This window comes from Polyodon spathula, chromosome 2 (assembly GCF_017654505.1).
Source record: "Polyodon spathula isolate WHYD16114869_AA chromosome 2, ASM1765450v1, whole genome shotgun sequence".
In the NCBI taxonomy this organism is placed as follows: Eukaryota; Metazoa; Chordata; class Actinopteri; order Acipenseriformes; family Polyodontidae; genus Polyodon; species Polyodon spathula.
In genome coordinates this window covers 28388988-28416733 of record NC_054535.1, presented here as the reverse complement: position 1 = coordinate 28416733, position 27746 = coordinate 28388988, and the positions used below count along the sequence as shown (strand labels likewise).

The 27746-nt window shown below is 37.8% G+C and overlaps 1 protein-coding gene across 4 annotated transcripts; it reads right to left on the bottom strand.

The window, feature by feature from the left end:
- Positions 1-194: 194 nt before the first annotated feature.
- tmod1 (tropomodulin 1) lies at positions 195-27746 on the bottom strand. Of its 4 annotated transcripts, none has more exons than XM_041219118.1 (11): positions 27632-27746; positions 24133-24298; positions 19841-19997; positions 16171-16290; positions 11762-11851; positions 7618-7748; positions 6656-6763; positions 4855-4998; positions 4448-4592; positions 2897-2969; positions 195-2017 (listed from the first exon to the last, which is right to left on the bottom strand). In XM_041219118.1, exons 2-11 carry the CDS (start codon positions 24250-24252, stop codon positions 1921-1923), a joined length of 1185 nt encoding a protein of 394 aa, XP_041075052.1. In that variant the 5' UTR covers positions 24253-24298; positions 27632-27746; the 3' UTR covers positions 195-1920. The 4 variants fall into 4 exon arrangements, with proteins under 4 accessions (XP_041075052.1, XP_041075061.1, XP_041075070.1 ...); XM_041219127.1 differs by having other exon boundaries at positions 2903-2969; positions 27632-27745; XM_041219136.1 differs by having other exon boundaries at positions 2908-2969; positions 27632-27745.

Below are 27746 nucleotides of genomic sequence, written 5' to 3'. Positions count from 1 at the left end.
TTATTTTATTATAACGGTGGATTTGTTACGTTTTGATGCAATTTTTTGATATGGTGTGCTAATGAGACACTGATATATAGTATGTATAATTTTATCAACATGTACTCATATATATATATATATATATATATATATATATATATATATATATATATATATATATATATATATATATTATATATATATACCCTTGTGGTGAAACAGATTTTTCCCCCCCCCCATTGTAAATACTCCAGCTAAAGGAACAGGGACTTCGCTTAAAAGAACACCCTTGTGGCACAGATAGTGCTTCGTTCACAATGGATACAGTAATGTTTTGTAAAAAAGCGAAATTCGTTTTTTTTTTATCAATCAGAATAATCCTGAGTCAAGACAAACCTGTCCGGACTGGGCGCTAAATCAATGAGAAACGTCTAATTATACTACACTATTATAAAGAAGTATAAAGTAATATAATGATAAAATGCTTAAGACCGAGTAATCGTATGATGTAGTTTTCAAGGTGTTTTACACTGTTGTAATGCCCTGTCTAGGCAGTTTTGTCTTTACTCGGTTTTCACCCTCTCCCCAGATAAAGTAATGCTGTTTCAACTGTTCCACGGGATATAGGGGATATTAAATAAATAAATAAAATAAAGAAGATATTATGATTTGAAATTTGAGTTAAATTTAATTTTCCGATTTAAAAATCTGCCAGATCTGCTGGTGGAGGACCTGCTTTAGAGCTAATTATTTGACAGAGAAAGGGTGTCCCAAACCATCCTAGCAACTGCCCTAGGCGAAACTTGCATCTCTTCTGAATATGACCTATTAGTATCACTCCATACTTTAGCAAATAGAGTTGTTTTTTCCCTTCAATAGTGAAATGTAATTATTTGGCACCTGTTTACTACGTTTTCCATAATTCAGCCATCTATGCACCATTTTGACTGTCCAATAGTTAATTCCCCAGAGGCAATTCTTTGTTGGCATACTATTTGTAACAGTAGGTGACAATTGATATCTTCAAGCCCTATTACAGCTTGTTAAGAAGCATGACAAAAATTAAAAAAGGGGACAGACAAGCAGCACAAATAAAATAGATATTGAATGGCATTATTCAAGTACCCTCTTAAATATGTAAAAAAAAGGTTATTTAAAACACCTGTTTCGGTTAAAATAATCTAAATATAAAAAAATGACTTGCCGTTGCTTTTGCAGAACTTGCTGTTTATAGTCAGCTGTTGGACAGTTAATTAAAAACTTGACCTGCTTAAAAACGTTTAAAACATAGGGTCAAAGCTCAGTGTTACTTCACATATATATGTGATTCAATACACAACAGTACATTGTTGACAGTTGCATGAAAACGCATTTCTATACATAGCCATATCACTTTAGATTTGGCACCAGGGTACATATACTGAAGTATGCCCTCATTAGACAGGGTGACTTGTTAAGCAAAATGGCGTACACAGTTTTACAGGGTTTGTGATTGAACATAATAAATCAAGTGTATTTTCTATCTAGTAGTGTATATAGTTTATGTCATTCAAACAACAGTTTGTGAGGGGAACCATGTTCAAAGTGTTTTATATTTTCACGTCAGTTGTTTGCTCATGCATATCACAAACTTCTTAATTCACACAATAATCTAAACAGAAACTCTATGGCTTCATCAAAAAACAGTTACCTGTCAATTACTGCCTGGGGGAAAGGTTCCAGGTGCATGTTTTCCAAAAAGGAATACCTGGTTTGATTTGGATTGACTTGTTTGTGATCTGAAAAATCAGGCATTACACAATCTTTTACAAAAGGAACCTTCTGCTACAAATTTAAATCTGTGCATAATATTGCAAAACACAAGGAGTATTTTGTGAAGGCAACTCTTCCTTTGGATTTCCACAGTAGAGCACAGTCAGTTAGGATGCAATATTTTGTCTATGAAGCCAAACTCTCCACCTCCACAACGTTTACACGTTCACCCGGCACTTTGGAAAGATGGGACCATTTATTCCTTCGAGTCGTCTCTTCCGCACTGCGGAAAAAACAAAGATGAAATGTGAGTTATTAATGCAAGGTTTACATGTTGTGTATGTTAACCCAAATACACTATTTACACAAAATATATACCAGGTTTTCCTATTTGTTTCTCATTGGAAACGTGACATTCTTGATTTATACAAAAACATTTTCAGTTCTGTGTATTATACCAGGTCCAATCATGCCAATACCCCCTTTTGAATCGTATCCTGTCAATTATTTGCAGGATTTTCTCTTGTTATTCATAATATGTAGTGCTACCAAAACCTAGATTCTTTGAATTTCACAAAGTTTATTTTTGTATTACTACATATGCATTATGCTTATACCTAACTGTCTGTTAAAACAATTAAACTGGAGTTCATTTAATTTGGTTTTTTAATGTTTTGTATTTCATTGACTTTGAAACGGGAGGAGTTTAAAGTCATCAAAATGTAAGATCACTGACACTACATTTTAACTTATTTTAAACCCTCTCCTGTCCTCTCCCACTTTGATCACAACCCAATGCATGGCCAGGAGAACTGTCAAGAGTGGAATTGGTGTATTCAGATCATTAAAGGTTTGTTTATATACAATGATGAAAAAAGAAGTCAATGGCAAAATGGTGCACTGCCTGCTGAGTGGTTAGAAAAAAGAAACCACTCAGTAAATGTAGAAAAAAAATAAAGTGCCAGCCTCTGAAGCAAAAAAAAAAAGCAGCAAGATACAGAGGAGGAAGCCAGAGAAAAAGATTTTTTTTTTTTTTTAAATGAAGAGAAGGATATACAAATGTGTGTGTTGAACCAGGAGATGGCAGCAAAGAACACAAGAGCCAGTGGGCTTAGCAGCAATACAAAAAAAAAACTAAAAAAAACAAAACGATTATCTATACTTATACAGTACATCCACTTCTAGTTCCACAGCTGAAAAGGTATGCCAGGGACCATCAGATCGATTCATACGAGCTGCAACAAAAAGGTATCTTCAACACAAAAATCTCAAAAATATTTTTCTTGAAGAAATAAAATGGTCACCCATTTGTTTTAGAAGCACTGCTGTAAATAGGTATAAACATTATCAACAGTATTCAGTAACAGTTCATAACAATCTTATGTTAAAATCGCACTCCCAGTGGAGTGCTTCATTTGGTGTTTTAAAACAAAAAGCATGGTTACGTTCTGTAGAGGGACTGAGTGAGAAGTGCCCCTGCCAAGACTCCAGCTCCACTTCCCCCTGGCCACAGGATGTTTAGAGCATACGAGCAGAATCCAAAAGTTGGTATGTTGCTTACATACTGTACATAAAATCTATGAGGTTAAAGAAGCATGTCTTACTTTTAAATGTCCTCGTAGTATTGCATACCGTCGTCAAATCATTTCATAACTGTATGTGAAGAACTTGTTAGCTCGTGTCAAAACTAATTTCAACTCTATGTGACACGAAACCTAACGTCATATATAACTAGATGTTGATATTAATACTCTGTTGTTTTTTTTTCTTCTAGCTATTTCTGATCTCATTATCTTAGCATTGCCATACAGTGAAGCCAAATAAGCTACATCACTGCAGTAAATTGGGCCATTATGTACTTGATGATGTCATGTTCCCTTGAGAAAGCTTTAAAAATAGCCTATATTCTTGACTGGGTTTATAGATTTTCAATTATTTTTCAATGACAGCTCTATAAAAATGAGATGTCATATCATTGCTTATTATTCCAAAGCTCAGGAAAATAAAAACAATACCCAGAGTTTAAACCAGGCTGGCAGAGAATCACAGGGTATCTGCAAGTTGTTTATAGTTCAGGATGGGATACCATTCGCCATTAATTGTTGCCCCCAATCTGCAGCCAGGTCTGTTTTCCAGGATAACCCTTTGAGTCCTCACTTCTCCTTGTGAATCACCAGTAAATCAGCATTATGTTGGATACAAAAGTATCAGCCAGTCGAGCACCTGCTATCAGCCCTCTATCAAACGCTGTCAGATCTGCTGCCCATCATAGGGGGCTAACGTTAATTATTGCTACATTCATAGAACATTCAAGTCATCAAGAACAAAAAAAAGCTTTCTGTGCATTCTATACATTCATGTATTTCTGATGTGTGCTAGTCATGTATCGAATTTCAGCCTGTATGCTGTGCTTCCATTAAGAATACTGCATTGCTATTTTTCAACAGGGACAGAAGCAAGACCCCCATTGCATAGCAGTTTGATCCATTCCAGGTTTTACTAGAACACCTGAGATTAATAGAACACACCTGACCTTTTTACATGTACACGTGGCTAATCAAGCTTGTATTAAAACCTGTAATGGGTGAAACTGCTCTGCAAGAAGAGTCATATTTCCATCCCTGTCCAAGCAAGTGTAAAACAGGAAAATGCTGAGACTACCCTATCAGGTAACACCGTTAAATGAGATCCTACTAGCAGCAATACGCTTTACCAAGGTCGTTATTGTTCATCATGGCGTTGGATCCCCGAAGCCGAGGCCCTTGCTGGGTAAAATGGTAGCCGAATTTCAGCAGGGTGGTGTTTTTCTCCAGCATGCTTGCAATCTCCATTTCCACCTTGTTACCAAGCTGCTGACTCTACAAAAGGCAAAGTATAACATACACATATATTACATTATTAGTATAAATTACCACATGAGAACGACTGCATTTGCACAACTTATTCCACATCCTAGCAGTTTATTCGCGATGCCCCCCATCTTACGAGACTGATGCAATGTGGGGTCAGGCCAGTACACCCCCCCCCCCTTCCCCCCTCGCTTGGTGCTGAGATTTGTGTAAGGCTGACGTTGAAATGCAAACAATGTCTCAACATAAAAAGCAACAGCCCAGTTCTTACCTGATTGTCAATTTTTAATTCAATAAGAGATGTGTTGAATTGGAGAGCTTCTACTAAAGAAATAATTCCATTTCCTGTGATGAAGTTTGACTCCACGTTGAGACATTTTAGAGTGCTGTTAACTTTTAACATTTCAGCCAGAGCCTGTAAGGTAAAAGACAAATCAGATTATTTTCATATAAAAAACATGAGAGGAATTTTAAATCACATATCAGAAATCAACCAATCACAATACATCTCATCCTGCTTAGTGTCACTCCGTCCATAGAACACCGCACCTAATTATGATGTTCAAAAATCTAAAAAACAAAAAGAGAGCCGATACCTTTTGTAAAATGTTTTGCATTTTTATTGCCTCTAATTTTTATACTTTTTTATATTTTCTTTAATTTTCTGCAAGTCTGGATAAATAAAATAATAATAACAAAAAAATGATTGTCCTAATAATTTCACTTTCTTAATTTTGATATTACCAGAATCACTACAAATGTTTCTTTGGATGAACTTTTGTTTTTAATAAATAGTCTTGGTAACTGGGGGAAGGGGTAGGGTGATAAAAATGATGTTTTTTAAAAAAATACAATTAGACACACCGTGTACATGAAGAACTAACTTAGAAAAACGGCACACAGCAGTTTTAAACAGCAGCAATTTGAGGAAAAAAAATACATAAACAAACTCTCTAATTCATTTCAAGTTTACACACTGGAGAAAGCCAGCATTAAATCCCTTACCAATCTCTCTCATGGTTGAAGGGAGCTACGCACATTAAGACAATGCTTCGATAAGATATTGGAAGTATTTTGGTTGAATAAGTTTGAAGTATAAACTAAGAATAAGAAGAACACAATGCATCCACAGCAAGTAGAAATGCATCTTAAAAACGCCCAGCCAAACAAATCCCTACTTTGAAACTTGTCTACAATTAGAGGACTGAAATAATCTTATAAAAACTAGCAAGAAAATGTGGATAGAATCATTTTAAAGTTGTTTTTAAACCAAAAGGGTTATTTCTAGTTGTATACCATTAAAGTTGTTCAATACCTCTCATACATAAATCATACCTCAAGTTCAGGCAATAAGTCCACATAATATACAACACAGTAGATTTTAATAGCCGAACAAATTGGAGGCAAAGACATGCAGAAGTAGGTTACTATAACCTAGACTCTGATATCCTGAAGACACGGCAAGGAAAACCTGCACCAGTATACATTTGCTAAAATCTTAATCAGTCCTGATTAAACAAAGTCCAATATAAATTGTGTGAGCACTTCTCTAGATGCAGGTAAAATATGTTATATATTACATACGTGTGTGGGGGTGTACAAAATGTATATTAGGGCAATGCAATTTTGAAGTTCGAAGTACCAAACATTAGCATTAACTTAAAGCACTAGGCTGTAGAATGTGTGTGTGTGTGTGTGTGTGTGTGTGGGTGGGGGTCCACCACCTAAAATCAGATCCAGGTCACTGTTTTAGAGATCCAGTTAAACTGTTAATATTACACATTAAGGGAAAAAATATTGCAACTGAATGCAAAGTCTCTTAAACACTCTCAGGTTGTTTGTTTTTTACTAATTTTGTAACATCAGTGCACAATGTGCTTAAAAAAAATAGTGAAGTTAACTAGAGATGCTAATAAATGTCCCCATGTCCTCAACGTATGTATGGGGTACATTTACCAACTCCAACACAAATGGAAACTACCTGTACAGGTACAATAAACATTTGCTACATTAAGGCTGATTGGGCATACAAACACACATTTCCAACATGAGTATTGACACAGGGTACTTACAAATGCTATAGGGTCGTTACTCCTGGTTCCTACTATGCTCAGCTTTTGAACGTAGCTGTTGCTTTTCAGAGCTTCGGCGTAGGCTTTTAATGTCGGCACAGGAATGTTCTGTTAGCAAAGGGCAAAAACATTTTAGAAACACGTTTGTGCTGTACACACAGTAAGCAGTGTGTTGGGAGACAAATAAAGACACACATCTAGGCATTGTAATGTAGATGAGGTCAATACTGTACTGCCATTGACATTGCTGTTTTACAGCTTGAAGCGCTCTCTGTAAGCTTAGTTTCAAGAAGCCGAATGCAATCCTATAATAGAACAAAATACACAAAACTGCCTTTCACTTCTGCCCCCAGCTTGGTCAATTATCAGGCCAATGTGGCCACTATGGATATTTATGATCAAGGTGCATATTTATGCTTACACATTTGTTTAAGCATATATAGTTATTGTTTTATTTGCATTTTGTTTCCTTGCACTGATACAGAGCTTATACATGGATTTCAAACCCCTTGTTGCAGCTGGTAGCAAGACGATGGCTAGAAAACACCAAGGAGAGGTGAAGCTTATCCGCCTTCAACTTAAACTTCCTTAAGTGTAAACTAACTAGTAAGCCAGTCTGGTGTCGCCAGAAAGCTATGGAATTATGTAGTAAACATTCACCCAGGAATAACATTTCAGTTTTAATTGAACATGATTGTGAGACACTGCAAATTGAAATATAATAGACAGTAAAACATTGCTTTTAGCTGTACTGCAGGGGTGCCAAAGTGGGCTTTTCCACTCCTGGTCTTTGTTCCAACCATGTTCTTAATTGTTTAATTCAACCAATGAAACCTCCATCCAGATCCTGTAGTAGTTCATAATTCTACTGTACCTGTTAAACCTGGAGTGACCCTCAAGGCCTGGTACTGGACATCCCTGCTGTAGTGCATGTGACTGAAAAGGCAACACTGAAAAACTACCTTAATGTTGTTAAGGTTGACCTCCAGAAGGTCCGGGTCATTGTTTTTCATCCTCTCAAGGGTTTCTTCTACATTGGTTGAGTTTGGATCTTCATCAGGGACCGCCTTGTACCGAGGAGATTGAATTACACCTGATCAAGGGTGAAACATTGAATCAAATAAATACGTTAGTCAAATACCTGGCTGCTTTCTATTTTTTTTATAGCTTTACTTCAATTGCCTGCTGTAGTTTCTTTAACAATTTAGGGTTTCACTTATATTTATACAATATATTATAATCTAAGCGTAGAATAATTAGTTACACTTGGTTTTCCAGAACTGGGGATATGTAACAAAAATCCATACTTGGTCTCAAAGTCTTGTGGGAATTGAAACTGAATGTTTGGCATTTGCTAGTATGGTTCCATTTGCTTGTGCTATTTGGATCCAGTTAGTTTGGAACTCAAAATGCCTTTAGACAGGCACACAGAAACACAAGTGTGGTTCACTTTCACAAGAAAAGGAGCTCTATTTAAAAAAAAGGGGAGTTCAGCTTGATAAGCAAAAATACTTTTTACCTTTACTCTCCCTCGGACCTAATAACAGGAGTAAAAGCAAGCAAATAAATCTACTCTCAATTCTCATGTTAAAACCCCTGCCTGATGTATGATGATATGTTGAATGGTTGTCCACAATCGTTATTTGTTTAAAAAATAATGTAACGTAAGAATAAGAAGGTTTGCCACAATACTGAGATGCTACTGAAGAACTGGTCTAGTAGAAAAATGTTCAACAAAAAGTGCCCCAGTCACAAAACTTCCAAGGAGTGTTTTCCGAAAATTGTTTGTAAACATTGAGCTAAATTATCAATGCTATTTACTCCAAATCGTCATTAGCAAAGAAAAAAAACATTTAACCATCTAAAAGGAATAAGAAACTACTTAACACTTCATTGAAGCCTGTGGCGAAGTGCCCCACCCCTGTGTGTATTTTGTGTTGTATGTTGCGTGTTAATGTTGGTGTATAGTCATTGGTACATGGGATATAAACGGGTCTGTGTAACACGAGTGTTTAAAATGTATATTTGTATTTAGGTCATTTTGCAGTCAAGTCTCGGTACAGCTGCATAAAAGCTGCATGTTTTCACCCACTCTAGGTTGTGTGTTCGGTGAGTGGAGAACAGGATTGGAGATGGAGGTAATCGTAATAATAACAGTTAAAATAGAAGCTCACCGTGTTTTGTCTGTATAGTCCGTTTTGTTTGCCTTTTTTGTTTTGGCTACGAGTGCCGTGTCCTGTGTCTTGTTTGTCTTACAACCTTTTATTTACTGTCTGTCTGTTCATTATTAAATGCTGAGCGAGACCATTCGCTTAGCTTCACCAAACTCCACCTCTGTTGTTTATTTCCTGGTTTCTGGTTTGACGTCACCCACTGCAGCCATCTTTGTGACAAGCCCCTGAATGAAGTAGATTCTTTCTTCTCTGAAAAAGCTGTGCTAGTGACGTAACTGAGTAAACAGCTTCAAGAGTTGAGCCCATTCTCTTTGGTTAAACGGTTCAAAAACATTGAATGAATGAACAAATTAATGAATGAATGAATACACTATCTCCAAAATAGGTGAAACAGGTTTTATGGACTGCGACGTAGACTCACTGGAACACTGCCTCTTAGTAAAATGTTCTTTTAAACTAAGTTTTGAGAGTATGGCCTTAAATGTTTTAAATGAATGGAGTATTGAGGTGCTGAGGATCTGTTTTTAAAAACAAATAACTTTTTTGACTTGTCATATTACAAAACCAAGTTGCATTATCACACAGGCTGTTAACCAGGCATGAAACGACAGACTACCTGCTAGTAACTGGGTTCTGGTTCTCTTTCAATTCGAAGACAACCACCAACGAACACTATTTATGGGATATGCCTACCCACTGGGTAGGTATAGCTGAGCTCTCTATACCAGAGCTGCCGATAGGCCCCTTCCTGGGATGATGCACTCGGTCCCGCCCACCGAGGGATTAAAACTGTCATCCTGAGGAAGCCATTTCTCTTTTTCCTTCTCAAGATGGTACTGTAAGACCTCTGTGTTGAGCTGAGCGTGTTGATAGAAAAGAGCTTCGAGTCGAATCGACTGTATTTCCTTTGCATTCGTGCTGAAACCTTGCTCACCGCTTTCCCAGAATCAACGACTTTGAAAAGACCGAGCTTTTCGCCTTTCTGTCTTTCAGCGGCCTCCACGCTTGCATGCTAGGCCACTCTTTGTTATTTGGCTGTTGTGTGTGAGCGACTGTCTGTGCAATCACCTGCGAGTGGTTGTCTATTTCTTTCTAGAGAGTATACAGTTCCTCCACGGGGCTGGGCCCTACCGCATTCCCACTGACGAGTAGACCTTGGCCGCTGCGTAGGCCCGTCCACCTTGGGGGGGCGATCTGGGCCGGACCGCTGGACATCCCTGAAGATAAATATGCTGGAGTTGCAAGAGGTCTCCCTTACTCTCCATCACTTCCTCCCGGTGTTGACGGGTAGACATGTGTTGATCCGGACGGACAACACGACAGTGGTGGTGTATGTCAACCACCAGGGTGGCTTATGCTTCCCAGGGTTGCATCACATGGCCTTCAGGCTGCTGACATGGGCTCAGAGGAACTTGTTATCCCTACGGGCGACGCACATTCCCACAGTGGTGAACTGGGCAGCAGGGTCTGCATCCATGAGAGTGGCGACTCCACCCTCAGATAGTGGAGCGCATTTGGAAATAGTTCCAGAAGGCGCAGATCGATCTCGACACCTCGGCGGAGACAATGCACTGCCCCCTGTGGTACTCTCTCCACTGCTTAGGCAATCCACTCAGAGTAGACGCCCTAGTGCTCGAATGGCCCAAAGTGTTTTTGTACGCTTTCCCGCCTATACCGCTGCTCCTGGCCTTTCTCAAAGGTCTGGTTAGAGGAAGTGTCAGTTCTCCTAGTGGCCCCCAAGTGGCCCAGGAGAATCTGGTTTTCGACTCTGTGCCAGCTGTTACATGACCAGCCCTGGGAGATCCCACTGCACATGGATTTCCTCAGTCAGACGAGAGGCACTCTTTGGCACCCGGAACCGGGCAGGTTCCGGCTATGGGTCCCTGAAAGGGACAGCTGGTTAGTCGTATGGCTATCAGATGCGGTTGTGGTTACATTGCAGAGTGCTAGGGCAGACTCCATTAGATCTTCGCACACCTATAAATATAGAGGTATTTCCAAGATTGATGTGTGGCTGGAAGCCATGACCCAATATCTTGCCCTATGCCAGTCATCTTACAGTTTCTGCAAGAACTGCATGATGCTGGTAGGTCACCTTCTACTTTGAAAGTGTGTTTAGTGGCTATTTCTGCATGCCATGCCCCCGTAGATTCAGTGTCTCTAGGTGTGTATTTCTTGGCTACCCGATTTCTTAAAAGGCGCTAGCCGATTACGCCCTCCCAGGAGGATTGTTCTCCCCAAAAGCGGCCTCATGTCTGATATTTGTACTGCAGCTGGCTGGGCTGATGTGGTAGATCCTGTCCTGCCTTCATTAGGCACAAGGGTCCTTGAGGATGTAAGCTGACATGGCTAACTATTGGGTTATGCGGTTCTGGGCAGGCATATCCCATCCATAATATTCGTTGGTGGTCGTCGTCTTTTTCAGGGAATCAGGGTTACGGTAAGTAACCTAACTTTATGGCTTGCTGTTAGGTATTCTACCAGACTATACTTCGGGCATCTGTCTGGTTTTTGGTGTTTTACCCCGACTTTTCTACTCTCCTTTAAAAATTAAATTAATACCTGTTAAGTTATTCATGTATCTCAAGCACCACTGAGAAATGCGTTCATAGTCAAATTGATTTAATGTATGTTTTTTTTTCTTCTGTGAAATAACTAAATGGGCTTATAAATCTTAAATCTTTCATTTCAAAGCAGAAGCGACTAAAAGCCCATTTAGTTGTTTCACTGAAAAAAAAAACCGTAAATGAAATCAATTTTATTATTATATTATTTATTATATTATTTTATTATTTTATTTTTTATGTTTCTCAGAGTGATTTAACAGGTATCAAATGAATTCTTAAAGGACAGTATAAAAGGTCGGGGTAAAACACCAAAAATCAGAAACCTTAATTATGCTGTATCTTAAAATCCTGCAATGTTCACTTACTGTTCAAGCCTTCTTTGTTGACTATGGTGCTGCTGGCAAGTGCTTCATAATACTGCTGGTTACTCATCAGTGTGTGCATGCCAAGGATGGCTATTGAGAGAAAGAGATGAGAACAATGGTGAAGCTTCTAGAAGGGATAAACAAAGAGGACAGACCAGTAAAGCGGTGCCAAGAATTTCTAAACAAGCTCTGTTGCACATCTTCACACAGACCACAGCCGTTTCCTTCAGCAGGCACTGAACAGCAGAAAATAATACCTCCACCCAAAAACAGATAAACCCACTTTTTTTCTGCAGTCATGATTTCACTGTATTTTATTGTACGTAGTTATTTATTGTATATATTTAATTACATACAATGTTAGTGAGATGGGGGAATACCCCAGATGCATATGGAGTCAAAGAGAGGAAGTATTCAGATCTGCTACTATTCGGATCATTAAAATAGAACCCAAAGTTTGGCAACTATCCTCACAGCCCATTAAGAACTGTGGGGCTTTCCAACAGGAACAAAAAAAACAGTTTCAAAAGTGCATTTTTTACTCAAATGGTGGTGCTTTCAGTTTTTTTTTTTAAAGGAATTAATTAATGGAATTCGTTTATCTAGATGTTTCTTTGTAAAACACCAATAACAATGCTTTTTACTGGACATGAAACACCTTTACAGCTCCAGCTTGTGTGGGTTAAAATTGTGGTATGATCCCAAGAAACATGTGTAGACACACAATTGGAACAGACCTTCTTGAAATGCAGACTTTGTTTTTAATTGACATTGACTTCACATTCAAGCTCAAAACACACATTGCATGGGCAGAGTACAGACTACACCAAAAATGAAAGAATTCCAACATCTTACCTCATTGAAAATCTATATTTCTAGGTTTATTTTTTTAGCCCTTAGTTTATTATGATAACTAATAAGACATTTTCCATAGCAATCACAGCTGACACAGAGAAAAGAAAGAACTTTCTAAAGCTTCCCAGTCAAGCAAACACTAGTCTTGACTTGCACAAGACTTACTTATCTTGTGTTCAAGCTTTATTTGCAACTGGACAGCCAACAAGACGCAAAACAAAACCACATGACCAGAACACACAAATTAACCTTTTAGACCCTGGGGTTTTTGGCAGTTCAATGTGCTTGATTTTCAATCAGCCCAACACATTTCCTAAAGGGTGTCCTGGGAAGGACAACACTTCAAGGTCACACGTGACTTTTTACTTAGGTTAACCCTTTAAGATACCAAGCATAACCTAAGAGATTGATTGTAATAGTGGTGTTTGTTTATAGATATTTGTTTTTCTTTATGCATTAATTCACCACTAGAGCAAGTTTTGTTTTCTATGACATGCTAAGCAAACTTCAGGGTCTTAAAGGTGTTAATTACATCTTAACCCCCCCCCCCAACACACACACACCATCACCACCACTACCACCAACACCTCCCCCTAGGAAGAATAAGAATTTGACTGAATCACAAAGCAAGAGATCTTACAATCCCCCAAAGACGTCTACTGAAATGGGTGATGTCACGAAGTTGGAAATGTGATGAACGCTTTGCTGTAAAACAAACAGATGAGGTTAAGAGGGTGAAGACAGGCCGGTGACAAATATGGCTTAATAGGAGTTCAACCATGGCTTTCAAATCTGTTTTTGAAACTACCACTCGTAATAGCTTTTTGATGTCTCATAATAAGGCATGCGTGATGTAAACCGTGGTGGATCCACCTTCCTTTAAACCACTAAATAGACCCCTCTCTTGGTATTTTACATATTCTTACAGACAGAGATGTGCTAAAGTGACTCACATACACACTGGGAAATGTTAGCTTTTCATAACCTTGCAGGTATTTAGATCCACTACTGTTTTGATCAATTAAATAGATCCCCTTTTGTTTAATGGCTGAGTAGCAGTTTATATACAGGATGTCTAATGACTTTTGAAATTAAATAAATTAAGAATGTATTTTAAAATACTTAGATAATAATAATGTATGGTTTTATAGATATCACAGGTGAAATGTGTCTAAAATGGGAAAAGGCCTTACTTTTTACATATTTTTGCTTAATTTGTATGATCCTTTACAATGTATATTTGGATTTTAGATGTATGTTTCCCAATATTGCTGTTTCCTGCACAACCATCCTCAGATGTAATCATAGGCCCCGTATCAAGGTGAAGTTCCCCAGTGAACACTTTCCCTCTCCCATATAGAGCACAGAATATTCCATGTACTGCAAAACCCTTCAATTGTTTTTATCCTACAGCACCTATATTTAGTTTTTTGAGCAGTTGAATCTTACCAAGAAAGTAATTTTGTAGTTTACAAGAATAGCAAAATAGAAACCAACAGGCCTTGTAGCCAATTTGAGAACCTTGACCTATCCTTCCCCACTGCCGAGAATATGTTTCTAAATCTGGAGTGGTCAATCAGTAGCTGTAAGATCCAGGAGAAGCACCAGCCCTGCCTCTCCCTGTACGGATGGTAATATATGGTCTGATGTGACTGTATGATTTTATAAAGGTTAGGTTGAAGCCATCATCTCTGGTTACCGAAGGCTTGCAGGTACTGTAAGTGGCATAAAAGGTAGGCATATAATTGAAGCCATTGGTTTCAGGAAAGTGTGAATTTTTTCATAGTTACGCCGACTGAAATTGTTTATTTAAAAAAAAAAACTAAAAAAAAAAAACTTCTGAGCAAAGAACATGTTCAGTAGCATTGGGAATGTCAGGCTTCACTGTCCTGTATCGTTAGTAAGAAAAAAAATTAATCTGGATAAATATGATTATAGACTGCTCAGCACCTTTCAGCCTATCAGAGCACATGTTTCGTCTTCTGTATCATGAAGAATCCACAGAATCCTTATTCACAACATCAACCGTGCCACTTTCCGTTTTTAGAGTGCTGTATTCTCCAGATCTGCACGGCTGACATCACTTACTTTAGAAAAAAGTCATACCTGAGGCACCCTCTTCATCAACCTTTTCCCTCTACTCAATGACATTGACAAATCTACTAAATAAAGGTTGGTAGTGATTACAAAACAAATATCCCTGGATTTTTTACTTGTGTTTAAATAATAATGCAGTATATAATAGAGGATGAAGAATATCTGTGTATGGGGTATATGGACACTTTCTGACTCGGTCTGTTCACTTGTACTTGTGCCAATATTCCTCCATACATATACATTATAACACGTGCTATAACCCTACATTACATAATGCTACACAATAGTATTTTTAATTTTCATTCACTCATTGTAAATCATTTAGTTTAAAACAAGCGCAAAAACATTTTGCTCATTTTATTATTATTTTTTTGAAGCCGCTTCAAATTACATTTTTTTCCCTGCCCCCTTACCTTTGTACAAACCGCAAATGTAAGAGTGCCCACAAATGTAATAAGTACTCACAAATGTAATAACCTCTTCCAAAAATGTTATACCCATCTACCAACTTTCTACCAACTTACTTTAATCATTGGGTAGTCATTATTGGGGGTATGTGAATGACTTTTTTAAATCTTTATATCCAAAACTGGCAATATTATTAATTATAAGTTAAATTGTTATGTAAATACATAAATAAATATGTACTAAGTAATTCATAGGCATTATCATGGATGCAACATTTGTGGGAAACATTATATATGTGATCAGGTGATTATTACGTTTGTGGGAGATATTATATTTGTGGTTTGTACACCTTTGTATGCTGTTTGCAATCATTTTGAGTTGTTCTTATTGCAATTATTCATATTCATATATATATATATATATATATGCGCACAGCATTTGAACTTGCAGTAGTAACAGCAGCTACATGAGCTCTTGTGCTGTAGTCCTTTAGTATGAATGAACAGACACATACAGTTTTCATCCAGCAGGATCAAAGTGCTTTCTGAAGTGTTTAAGTAAAACTTTCTATCAGTGACTTCATCTAATGCACTGCCAGAAAAACCAAAAGAAACTTGACCCCAGGCAGCTGATCACTAGATAGTGCTGGCTCCTATTTCTATAAGATGATCTGGCCTATATTACATACAAGGCAGGACATATGAAGAGCAGCTCCTGAACTCTGAACCTATCAAAAAGCACCATTCAGAATAAGTGCAAACATCATAACAATAAAAAGCACCAAGAATGACATTTGAAGCTACTTACTTTGTTTTAATTTGGCAACTTTTTATTTAAAAAAAGGACCTAATGAGGCCGATAAAGGATGCAATACAAATAGAGTACCAAGCAGCAGAGATACCCTCACGTGATGGCAAAGTTGTGAGAATAAGGCCATTATTACGCTAGTATCCACATCCTCTGGTTACCTCTACATCTGTTATTATGTTAAATGTCATTTTATATTGAGTCCCTGCAGGACAGTGGTTGGGACTGTGGTTTCTTCTCACCTGCAATGTCACACAGCTCTGCATCAGTGGCATTGGCGAGTGCCTCCTCCAGTTCCGGTTCTAGAGTGACGTTCTCCATTATGGGATCAGCTGGCTTCTTTTTGGGCACCCACGCTTTCCCTGAAATGAAAAAAGCACTTTGTCATCTGCTTGCAGTTGTAGATGCTGTACAGCAGTGTTTAAACACACTGGACTTTATTATTTCTAAAGTATAAAGCATGCAAGTAAACACAGAATGCAATTCAGTATTCTGCTGGTGGTGGTGGTGGAGGCAGAGGCAGCTCCTGCTGCTCTACTCCTGGTGGTGGTGGTGGGAGCAACGTGTAGTCTCCCCCTGTTGCAGGGGACTGGTGCGGCTCTCCCTTTAATCCCGGGAAAGTGGTGCCTATGTCTGTGCTGTGCTATGCAGGGAAGACAGTGCTCAGGTGGTAGTGCTGGCTCTGTGGCGGCAGCTCCTGGTTCTCTTCCCCGTGGGGTAGGGATGGAGGCAGAGGCAGCTCCTGCTCCTCTCCTCATGAGGGTGGTGGTGAAACCAGAAGGTATTCTCTCTCTGCTGGTGGTGGAGGAACCAGGAGGCATTCACCCTCTGCTGGCGGAGGTGGGAACAGCAGGCACTTTTCCTCTGCTGCTCTCATCCTGGGCTGTGGACATTCGTGCTTCTGCAGCTCAGGCTGTGGAGGCGAAACCAGCAGACATTCTCCCTCTGCTGGTGGAGACGGCAGCAATGGCCCCTCTCCCTCTGGCGCTGGAGATGGCAGCGATGGCTCCTCTCCCTTTGACGCTGGAGATGGCAGCGATGGCTCCTCTCCCTCTGGTGCTGGAGACGGCAACGATGGCTCCTCTCCCTCTGGTGGGGCTTTTCCAGTTGGAGCTGGAGATAGCGGGAGCCCTGCCATATCTGCAGCCAGGTAACGGATTACACCGTGTAACAATTTTTTTTTTTTTTTTTGTTCCTGGGTAGTAAGTGTTATTTCCTAATTGCTTATGCCTCAAAAGTATAGAAAATGGCTATTATTCCCCACAAACTTTGCTTTTGTGACCAGGACAGTGATATTTCAAAATATCACTATTTCCAATGGGAAAACGGGAAAATGTGTGTCCTTTCATTTACATAAAGTCAGAAAAAAACAACATATGAATCCAAATTAACATGTATTTATACTAAAGTAATACAAAAATGACTACAAAAGATTTAGAAGCGAGTAGTTTTTCGAGATTTACGATTATACTGTATTTACAGTATATTTAAGTGCATCTTGGCCCCACGCACAGTGAGGAAGATGGTTTGGGAGGCAAAGAAGAATCCAAGAGCCACAGTTGGAGAATTACAGAACTTGGTTGCATCCTGGGGTCACCAAGTCTCTAAATCTATAATTAGATGCCACCTTCATGCCAATAGCCTATTTGGAAAGGTTGCCAGAAAAAGCCTTTTTTGAGAGCAACCAGCAAATGTAATTGCCTGGAGTTTGCTAAATGGTATTGGCACTTGGATTAGAATCATTTAGCCAAAAACCTGGTTGCCTCTGCCAGGAGGCTGAAACTTGGCAGCAAGTGGATCTTCCAGCAAGACGATGACCCCAAACACACATCAAAATCCACAAAGAAATGGTTAATTGACCACAAAAGGAATGAACAGAAAGACAGATGATATGAAATGATGATGACGCCTGCTGGCGCTGGTTTATTGAAAAATAAACAGTTTAAACAAACAGAAACAGGACATGGCACTCCACGCCAAAATAAAGAGACGCACAAAAAACGGACTTTACAAACGGTGAGCAGATTGACAACAAACACGGTGAGTTAAATAAACAAGTATCGTGCTGGTCCCACCATCACGCAATAGCAATTGAAATTATAACTCTCCTACTCTCTCTCCCGTTCTCCACTCACCGAACACCCCACCCCGAGTGGGTGAAAACATGCTGCTTTTATGCAGCTGTACCGAGACTCGACTGCTAATCAATCATTCAATTGGAGTCGCGGTACAACTGCACGTGAATTAATAAAGTGCAATTCCCCGTGCTCACATATTATTAAGTTTTACTTGCACGTGAAGTGCTGTGCAATCCTTGTGCCTAAATACAAATATACATTTTAAACACTCGTGTTACACAGACCCGTTTATATCCCGTGTACCAATGACTATACACCAACACTTAACACACCACACGCAACATATAACAGATAATATACACAGGGACAAGCACTTTGTCACATGCACTCACTGGATTTACTGCTGTAAAGTGAGGTTATCCCTATTGTGTTTAAGTGAGTAATGGTCGCAAAAGACACTGCTTAAAGGATACAGGATGTACAGTTGTCTGCAGTAAACATATGTGACACAGAAAGAATGAATCTTGGTTATAAATCTCCCTCCCGACCTGTGAGCACATTGCTGTGTATTTCCAGGGATTATTATTTACAGTCGCCAGTCACCGGATTATAAAAACAAATAAAGGATTGTCTGGATTATGAACTTTGTTGTTTGTCATCTGTTTAAGCACTGCATCACATCTACACCTGTGCACTGCAAACCACTTTGCCACAATATACAATTGCAGTAATCCCAAAATGATCACAAGTTCCTGTCTATTTTAAAAATCTCTTCACAGCTGTACCACATCTCCCCAACACTAATAATGCAGATCTGAGGTTAAACTATTTAAATTAGACAACGTTTTCAGCCATAGGCAGGATTACAAGAGGTGAGCAAATGCATTTGCCTCCACTTTACAACACAAATGCACTGAAGGGGCAAAAATGCAGTTCAATATTCCCGTATCATTTTCTTTTAAGTTGTGTTTTCATGGGATCGTAATTTACATTTACAAGTCTCATTGTACCATATAAATATAAAAAAGGCTAAAACATATAAATACTATAGATTTATATTATATAAAATGAACTAGAGTCACTATTGACAGTCAATGTGATGAGGGACAAACAGAAATAATGAACATGTTCTCAATCTGTAGGTCGCAAAATATCCTAAGTTACAGAACAGGGCATACAGTAGTTCACACATACAAAAATGTTTGTACATCGATGTTGTACAGTGGCGTGCACTGCTGTGGAACACTGGTTTATGGAACTGTCACAAAGGCGGCTGTAGTGGGGGTGATGTCAGACCAGAACCAGGAACCAACAAATAAACAGAGAGGTGGAGTTTGGTGAAACTGAGCGATTGCTTTCGCACAGCATTTAATAATTGAACAGACAGAAAATAAAAGGCTGTAAAGACAAATAAAACACAGGACCCTGCACTGGCAGCCAAAAGAAAGAGACCAACAGAACAAACTATACAGACAAACACGTGAGCTGCTATTATATTTACTATTACCTCCTCTCCACACCCGTTCTGCACTCACTGAACACACAACCCCGAGTGAGTGAAAACATGCTGCTTTTATGCATCTGTACCGAGACTCGACTGCTAATCAATCATTCAATTGGAGTCTCGGTACAACTGCACGTGAATTAATAAAGTGCCATTCCCCGTGCTCGCATATTATTACATTTTAAAAACTTGTGTGCATACCCCATATTACATCCCGTGTACCAATGACTATACACCAACATTAACACACTACATGTAACATACAACACTGAAATACACACAGGGCGGGGCAACATTGCCACAGGAACATATCAGGTTTAAATGCCCTACCTCTCTTCTCGCCAGTGTAGGGTACTGTGTCCTCCTGGTCTGGGTGCTCGATAGCCTGCTTCTCTAAGTGAGCCAGCAGGTCGTCCCGTTTAAAGGTGCCGGTGGGAGTCTTCTTGGTCTGGTCTTTCTGTCTCAGTCCTGCAGGCAGGAGGGCATTCTTAACATCAGAGACAAAAGAAAGAAAATGAGCAGAGGGCCATGACAGCATAATGTAGAAAAAACTAAGCTTTCTAATATGTTACTGTGATTGAACATTGACCAGATGTGTAGAGACGTATGCAGGGATTTGATCAACTTCCTTCCCCAATAGGGATAAGCCACTTTCCCTCAGTTTATGTACCCCAGGATTACCCTGGTATTTGATCACTTTCTCTGCTGTAGTGCAGCTGGAGTAAGCCTTTCCCCAACTAGCTAAGCAAAGCTTATGCTTTTTTTTTTTTTTTTAGTTTATCATAGACATAAACTACAACTTTTTAATGCTTATAACTCTTTTGTCTGTAATCAAATACACATCATGTAAGTTGACTTATATTCTTTTATTTATATGTGCATCAATTAATGATAGCCAGTAAAACTTACTATTTTAGATTTTAACTGAATTTGTATAAATATAGTTTTGTGGATAATGGCATGGCCGCGTTATACATGGAATATACTAAGATCAAGTTAGTTGGTATAAATGTCTTATAACTATATTAACTATGAGAACCTTTTTTATGTATTTAGTATTATCTAGTATAACCAGCAGGGAATGTCCTGTCAGTTAGTGGGGATGTGGAAACGATCACTGATACATCCAGAAACTGAAATTAAATGTGGCTGTGAAATGGTTAATTTCTACAGGACACCATCTCTAATTCAAGAACATCAAAGTATACAGCTGTGTGCCAAACATTCAGACAATAACTCAAACTTAACTGTCTCTGCTCAGCAAAGTTAAAGAGAACATAAGGACCGTTTTTTATTTTATTGTGTTTCATGTTTCCATGTGTTGCTACTGTTTATGTAAGGTGTGTGTATTGTTTTCTTTTCTTTTTTTTTTTTTTTTTTTTTTTTTTTTAATTTTGACCACTTTTTTAAACTTTTAAATTGCATTCCCTGCCTCAAGATGGCTTCGCATGTACCTGCATGGACCTCTCAGAACTACATTTCCCATTATTCTCCTGCTCACATATGTAACTGAGATGGATTTATCAGTAATTTATAGTATCTTCATAAACCTCAAACCACTAGTATTGAAAACTGCATGAAAATGTATGTAAAATACAAGTATGATTACAAAAAAAAATTCATATTATTTTTTGCAGTATTTCAGTTTGACATAGGGTGGCACTGAGGAGTGAATTAGTTCAACAGTACTAGAAATGTTTTCATGTATAGCAAAAATAATGACATGATGTCAGCCGTTACTAACCTTATTAGTTAAAACATACAAAACATGTGAATCTTAGCGAGACCACAACACAAGAGAACACGGTAATCTACACCGCGACTTGAAAAGCCTGAAGAGATGCATCTCATGCAAATATCAGGGTTTTAATCCACACGCAAGAGGTTACTTTCAAAACGTGGTAAGGTAAATTTAAGCATTTTAAAAAGCAAATTTGCTTTCCTTTTTTGTTTAACCCTTTAAAAGATACAATGGACATTTGTCCCATAAAACAAATGTTGCTAACTTTCATATTTTTGCAACAAGGTGCATGAAACAGTGTTTAAAATTGTCAGTTTCCTTGTGATACTTGAGTCACTCTCAGATGTATTTTAAGAAGAAACCGTTTGAACAACCACTCAATTCCTTGTGTACCTTAAGAGGTAAATGCTGTGCGCTGTTTATTTAAATATGAATTAACAAGCTTTGAAAATAGCCACCCACTGATAATTATAGAACACCACAACTGGGACTGACAAGAAATAATGTCTGTGCAGCTTCATCATGCCAGGGGAATGCCTGCCAAGCCCTTTTGTCTTTTAAGTTTATCACAATAGTAATGTTGTTTTACACGATTACCAAAGCTGGTCCTTCATTTTGGGATTGAAAATAACCTGGAGAACTTTATTTGGATGCACACAACTGTTGTAAACATAGGAAGTGTAATGAGACATTATCTGAGATCAGCACACAGACACATTTTTACATTACGCAATGTTACAATATAGCAGGTATATCAGAGACCACAAACTGACTGGTCAGATCTGATAGTTTATCCATTGTACACAGGTGTCACATGTTGTAACGGAAAGTTGAGCATTATTATTTGGCCTACACCATTTGCAATAGATCCACAGCACAATTATATAACACAGGAACAACAGCAATACTGTAGTAATAAAAAGGCAGGCAAACCCTACCACCAATATACTGCAAGGTGTTGCACTTGATACAGTGCTAATAATATTCCTACTGAAAGTTGCTCCTAATTGTTTTTTGTTTTGTGAACCTCTACACAACAGGCCCTAATTTACACAAAAACATGTTAAACCAAACTTTATTGTCCACACATGGCCACAGCAATGCTTGGCGCTAAAAGCACAGCACCACAATTAGTGAGGAGGGTATTATAAATAGAATAAGTAACACCAGGCTGTGAAGTAAGAGTTTTTGGTCATGTCTAGGCTGGTTCTGATAACGTTACAGTTATTATATTATTAAGGAATGTATGACATATTTACAATTGAACAGGACCAGGCTGGTCATCAGAAACTACCGAGGTGTAAACAAGTAAATGTGAGGAAACATTTTATTGTATGGTTAAAACTCTTCAGAGTTCACAATGTCTTTTTAACCTGACTTACAAATAATGTTTATCTATTTCACTTGCTTATTTTTGTAATCTTGTGTTTTATTATCCATCATTCTTCTATCATTCTTATTCATTCATTTCTTCAGTTGTTTTAATTTAAAAAAATATATATATTGTTATTATTTATTCATATCATTATTATAATTATGCATTGTTTTTACTATTTCTTGATACTTCACTCTTTCTGTTTTAAATGAAATATAAAGTGCTTTGAGATACAGTTGTATGAACGGCGCTATATAAATAAATAAAATTAAATTGAATTTAAATTGTTAAAATGCAGTGTGAAGGGAGCGTTTTGTCATTCCACTGCTGTCAATCCGTCCTAATTCACAGGTCAAGTCACAGCCATTGATTAAGAAACTGTGACTTATGACCTAATTGTAGTAATATTGAAACAAACGTATAAAATTATTTGACAATTCTGAGTAGACCTTTCTTTAGTTTCCGCCATTGAGCGGCTTTTTGTTTTTTTAATTGACAGAGTGTGGCTAACATAGGCTAAATTATTCATTACATTCTGACCTCTGCTTGATCTGGTCCTGTGCTTTTTATTTCTGTCACTGCCCCCCCCCCCCCCCCCCCCCCCCCCAGGAAGTCTCACAGTATCATACTGTATTGACAAGGCATCCCAGCTATACATCCTGGGCAGCAAGGGCTTCAGTATCAAGGGCAGCCCATAGAACAAGACAAGCTGATAAATAGCACACTGGACATCACAAGTGACTGCAATCTCCAGAATGCAATGCGATGACAGGTCTCACAGTAAAAAAAATACCTATTACTGTACTGAAATCTGAGAAGCATTTTTTTTTTGTATCATATATTGCACTGCTTATGAATCTCTCCCTATACGTTTACATCATAGTATTTCATTAATTTCTGTTATTGCAAAAACATTCTGTTTATTTTATCTTTTTAATAATGTATATAGGCTAATTGTATTTATTCTAGTTTTAATTAATCTTTGCTGTAGTAAAAAATAAAAAAAGCATTGTACTCTATGCAATAAATTATTGCAACACATACATAAAATATTTCTTTTCATTATAGTCAAATCATGGTCAGAATAGTACATTTGATCACATTCACTTTTAAAACAGGACGATTCGGGACTATTTCATGTGAATACTTCTGCTTAAAGGCATCCCTTATTAAAAAGTGTCCCACTGTAAAAGCACAGTGAAAGCATGATGAAGCATAGCTAAGCATTGTAAAGACCAGCAAGGTATGGTAAAGCATAATAAAAAAAAAAAAACATGGCAAACCAGGGTAAACTACAGTAAATGCATAGTAAAACTACTATATCTGCAAAAATCCTGTGGTGAATTTTTTTAAGGGATGTTTCAAACACATTTAATTAGTGTTTCCATATAGTCTGAACATTATATTATTAAAATGTTTAAACCAGGATTGTTAAACAGGGTTAAGAAAAGCAGGATCTTTCCTGCAGCTGTCCCCTGTGGTTAGCAGCGGGTGGTAGAGACTCACATCAGGGTCCAGCTCCTCCAGTTCATCCTCTAGACTCTTCAGCTCCTCCACCGAGAGTTGCTTTAGAATCTCGTCCTCATCCACATCTCTGTACTTCTCCAGTTCCCTTCTATACGACATGGCTGGAAAGAAGTTTCCTTTCTCGCTAGGCAAGCCCAAAGAATACCTGAAACAAAAAGTCTCTGTTTAAAGTGGCATTGCGTTGTTATTTTAGGCAAGGTGAATTATTCATTTTAAAGGATAAGATGGGAGTGGCTTCATTGAAATTTACAGCACGTTTTAAAATGAATAGGAGCCGAGACTGAATGCAAGGTTTCAAATAAATTCCGCTCAGTATTTTCCTTAGGTCTCAAACAGGTCTCATATTATTTCTGTCAAAGTATTAATGAGCATAATGTACTGATCACTCCTTGCAGGTATCTCAATGCTACACTCTCATAAAAGCTGCGATTGTTTATTTATGGAGGAGTCAAACAGGAAGCTTCCCAGAATTAACCAATCACTGCTTTTCCAATAAATCATTGTTTTCAATAACCATGCACTCTTCTAGTACAATTCTGTAAAGCACTCAATGGTTGTATAGGTAGGCTATGTAGTATTTTTTTTTTTTTTTAAACGTGCAAACGTTTCTTCAGTTTCTTTTAGTATTTCTAAATTTAGAACCGTTGAGTGTTTAGTATTTATGGATAACATGTGTAAAAAGGATGCATATGTATATTCACACATACACAACGTGTGAGTTCCTTCAGTCATACATCAGTGTCATTGTAAGACACTGATGTGCCAATAGATCACTCAGACTGCGGAAGGGTACAGCATAGTCCCAATTTAAACTGAAGTACTGTAAAATACATAAAGCAACTCAATAAAAGCATTGTATAAATCGAATATGTCATGGCCTAACTGAAAATATCGGATTTAGTTTTACTCATTAGCCTTATCTCTGAGACCTCACATGCTGTTATTAGAGTTATAGCTTATGTAATGCTGGAAATTTCCTGAAAGCATTAGTATTGCAAGTAATGATAAATAATGTCAGTTATACTGTAGTTTATAATTATACCACATACAAAATGCAAAAAAAGTAACTGTAACAGGATATCTTTCGTCCTAGATTACATAGATTACATAAAGGTCAAAGGTTGGGGTATGGACCTTGTTGTTTTGCTTTGCCAGGATTATCTGAAACAGCTGATGTTACAACCCACCACACAAAGGATCCCAAGCATTCAAGGCTGGAGTATTGCTACATCTTGCTGGACGCTGGCTGACAGATACGAAGTCTGGATGTCAGCTCTATTCCTTTGTTTTGGGGTTTTCTTTTTAGAATTTGTAGGCGGCAGTGTCCAGTAGCTGGTGGTTATTAGAATATTATACACAGCAGTTTACTGTTTGTTTATCACTTTCAACATAGCAGACTTAAAAAGTTCTATGCCGGGTGACCATTCCCATCAACTGTACCAGTGTCCCCAAAAGTCTTGCTTTGCAACTGTGCCAGAAAGCACTCCTTGCGCTATTTGCGTAAACAATACTACTTTTCCATGCAGGTTGCTATGCTACATTAAAAGTATGCACAATCCAACAATGCAAGGTGCAGCAGCCACAGGTGGTTGTTTTCTGTTTGTTTAATGTGAAAACAGTAATAGTTATAAATACACTATATTCAAATAAGAAGCACTCTTAAAATGCATCGTTTTAAAACAAATCTGTGAGGCCCAGTTAAAGCAAGACACTCCTTCCTCTTTCTGGTGCAGGTCAAAGGTTACAGTAATGATTTCTTAAAGAGGTGGATGTTTAAAAAGACTTTTTGAAAACATTTACTACATCTTCTTACACAAATCACTGCCTTTCCTGAAATACTTGTTTTATTAGAATTTGTATTTTGCAACTATCCAAGCAATGCGACTTTTACTCAACGTTCTCATTATGTTTTAATGAATAAATAAATAAATAAATAAATAAAACGGGCAATGCTTAAAATGCCCATTTAAGGGCACCACTTTCAGAAGTTTCCAAAATATCTTGCAGTATCTGAAACAATTTAAACTATAGAATTGTTTGCATCATTTTAAAACCATAACCATAACCATAAAACTGTACAAACAGAAATCTATAGATAACCATGTGAAGGGGAACAACAGGTGCACCAGTTACTACAGAAGGCATTGCATTTCAGTAACATACATCCTCCACCACAGCTGTGAATACAAAATTAGAGCGATCAGTAGCAAGAAAAGGTTGATATATATCCACCCTATATGCATATAAAGATGTATGTATGGGCCAACAGATTCCTCAGAATATGCCAGGTTTCTATTTACTTCAAAGAATAGCGTTTTCAAATGGTATAACAATTTTATCTAGAAAACCTAAATGTGATATAAAGAGAGACAGATCTTTGCATATCTCTATCCCCAGATGTGGATCCTCTCAATAACAAAGAACGTTAAAATCAAGTTTCATCACATGATACTCCTTTCGCCGGGGACATGCACCCCAGTTGAACAAACGCTGGCGGAGTGAGTAATTATGGAGTGGGGCCAATTGGATTTGACTGGAATGACCTTAAAGACCTCAAGGCGCGTTTTAAAAGAATTGAAACCACCATGCAACTCTACCGTTGCATTTTCCGCATAATAAAGCCACACACGTAATTAGACAAGTTTAATGAATATAGGCATATTGCATTACACCCAAACATGTTGGTACACTAATATAAAAGTAGCAAACAATTCTATATGCATTACAAAAACAAAACACGACTTTAAATTATGTAAATGTTCCTTTGGAGAACACTACAGTAGATGCACACGTTCTTAGTACTGCATTTAACGCTTACGGAAACAGCTGAGATCAAACCAACCAATAATAATAATAATAATAATAATAATAAAAAATATTTAATAATATAATATAATAATAATAATATCCTAATACGCACGTGTTCGTGGCTCAGCACACGTAAATGAATAAGAATTTAGAATTCTGATGAACTCTGAACCCTGCTTTGTATTTTATTATTACACCAATTTATTGTATTTACTATTGTATTAATACTATTACTATTCCGTTTCCCCAACAAGAGCATTTAAAAAACACAACTATACGCTGTCATTTCAATGACTAATTTTCTTGAATGCATTTCCTTTCTGGTATGATGAGACATCGATTTGGACTTGTCAAAATATATACCCACGCTTCCGATATCTCTTCAATTTTGTAGATGCATTGTGTGAAACATGTTGTATGCGCTTTTAACTTATTCCCGACGAATTACTAGCAACTTTATAAACTGAAAACTCGCAGGTTGATTTCCTAGTAAGCGTGTTAGCTTTGTTCTTTCACGCAGTATTCCTCTTCATTAGTCTATTTATAGAGAGCAAGTCTCACTTTGTGACTGCTGAATATTTTGCCCACATATGGCTTCTTTTGCAGCACTGAAGAAAGAGGCATACAAAAAAAATGAATGTTCGGGTTAAAATGAGAGGGAAGTTCTTACCTCTATAGAAAAAGATGTCAAGAAGAATCGCAATTTAGCACCGAAAAGCACAGCGTACTTGTTGCTGTGGAAGAAGTTGCTGTATTCCCCACTAAAGTTTAACTTGGGTGGGGGG

Coding starts and splice junctions, on each gene's coding strand:
- tmod1 (XM_041219118.1), bottom strand. CDS start 24,252: ATGTCGTATAGAAGGGAACTGGAGAAGTACAGAGATGTGGATGAGGAC. Junction 4,593..4,854: donor AATTAAAAATTGACAATCAG/GTAAGAACTGGG, acceptor TGCCTTTTGTAG/AGTCAGCAGCTTGGTAACAA. Junction 2,970..4,447: donor GATGAACAATAACGACCTTG/GTAAAGCGTATT, acceptor TTTTTGTTGCAG/CTCGTATGAATCGATCTGAT.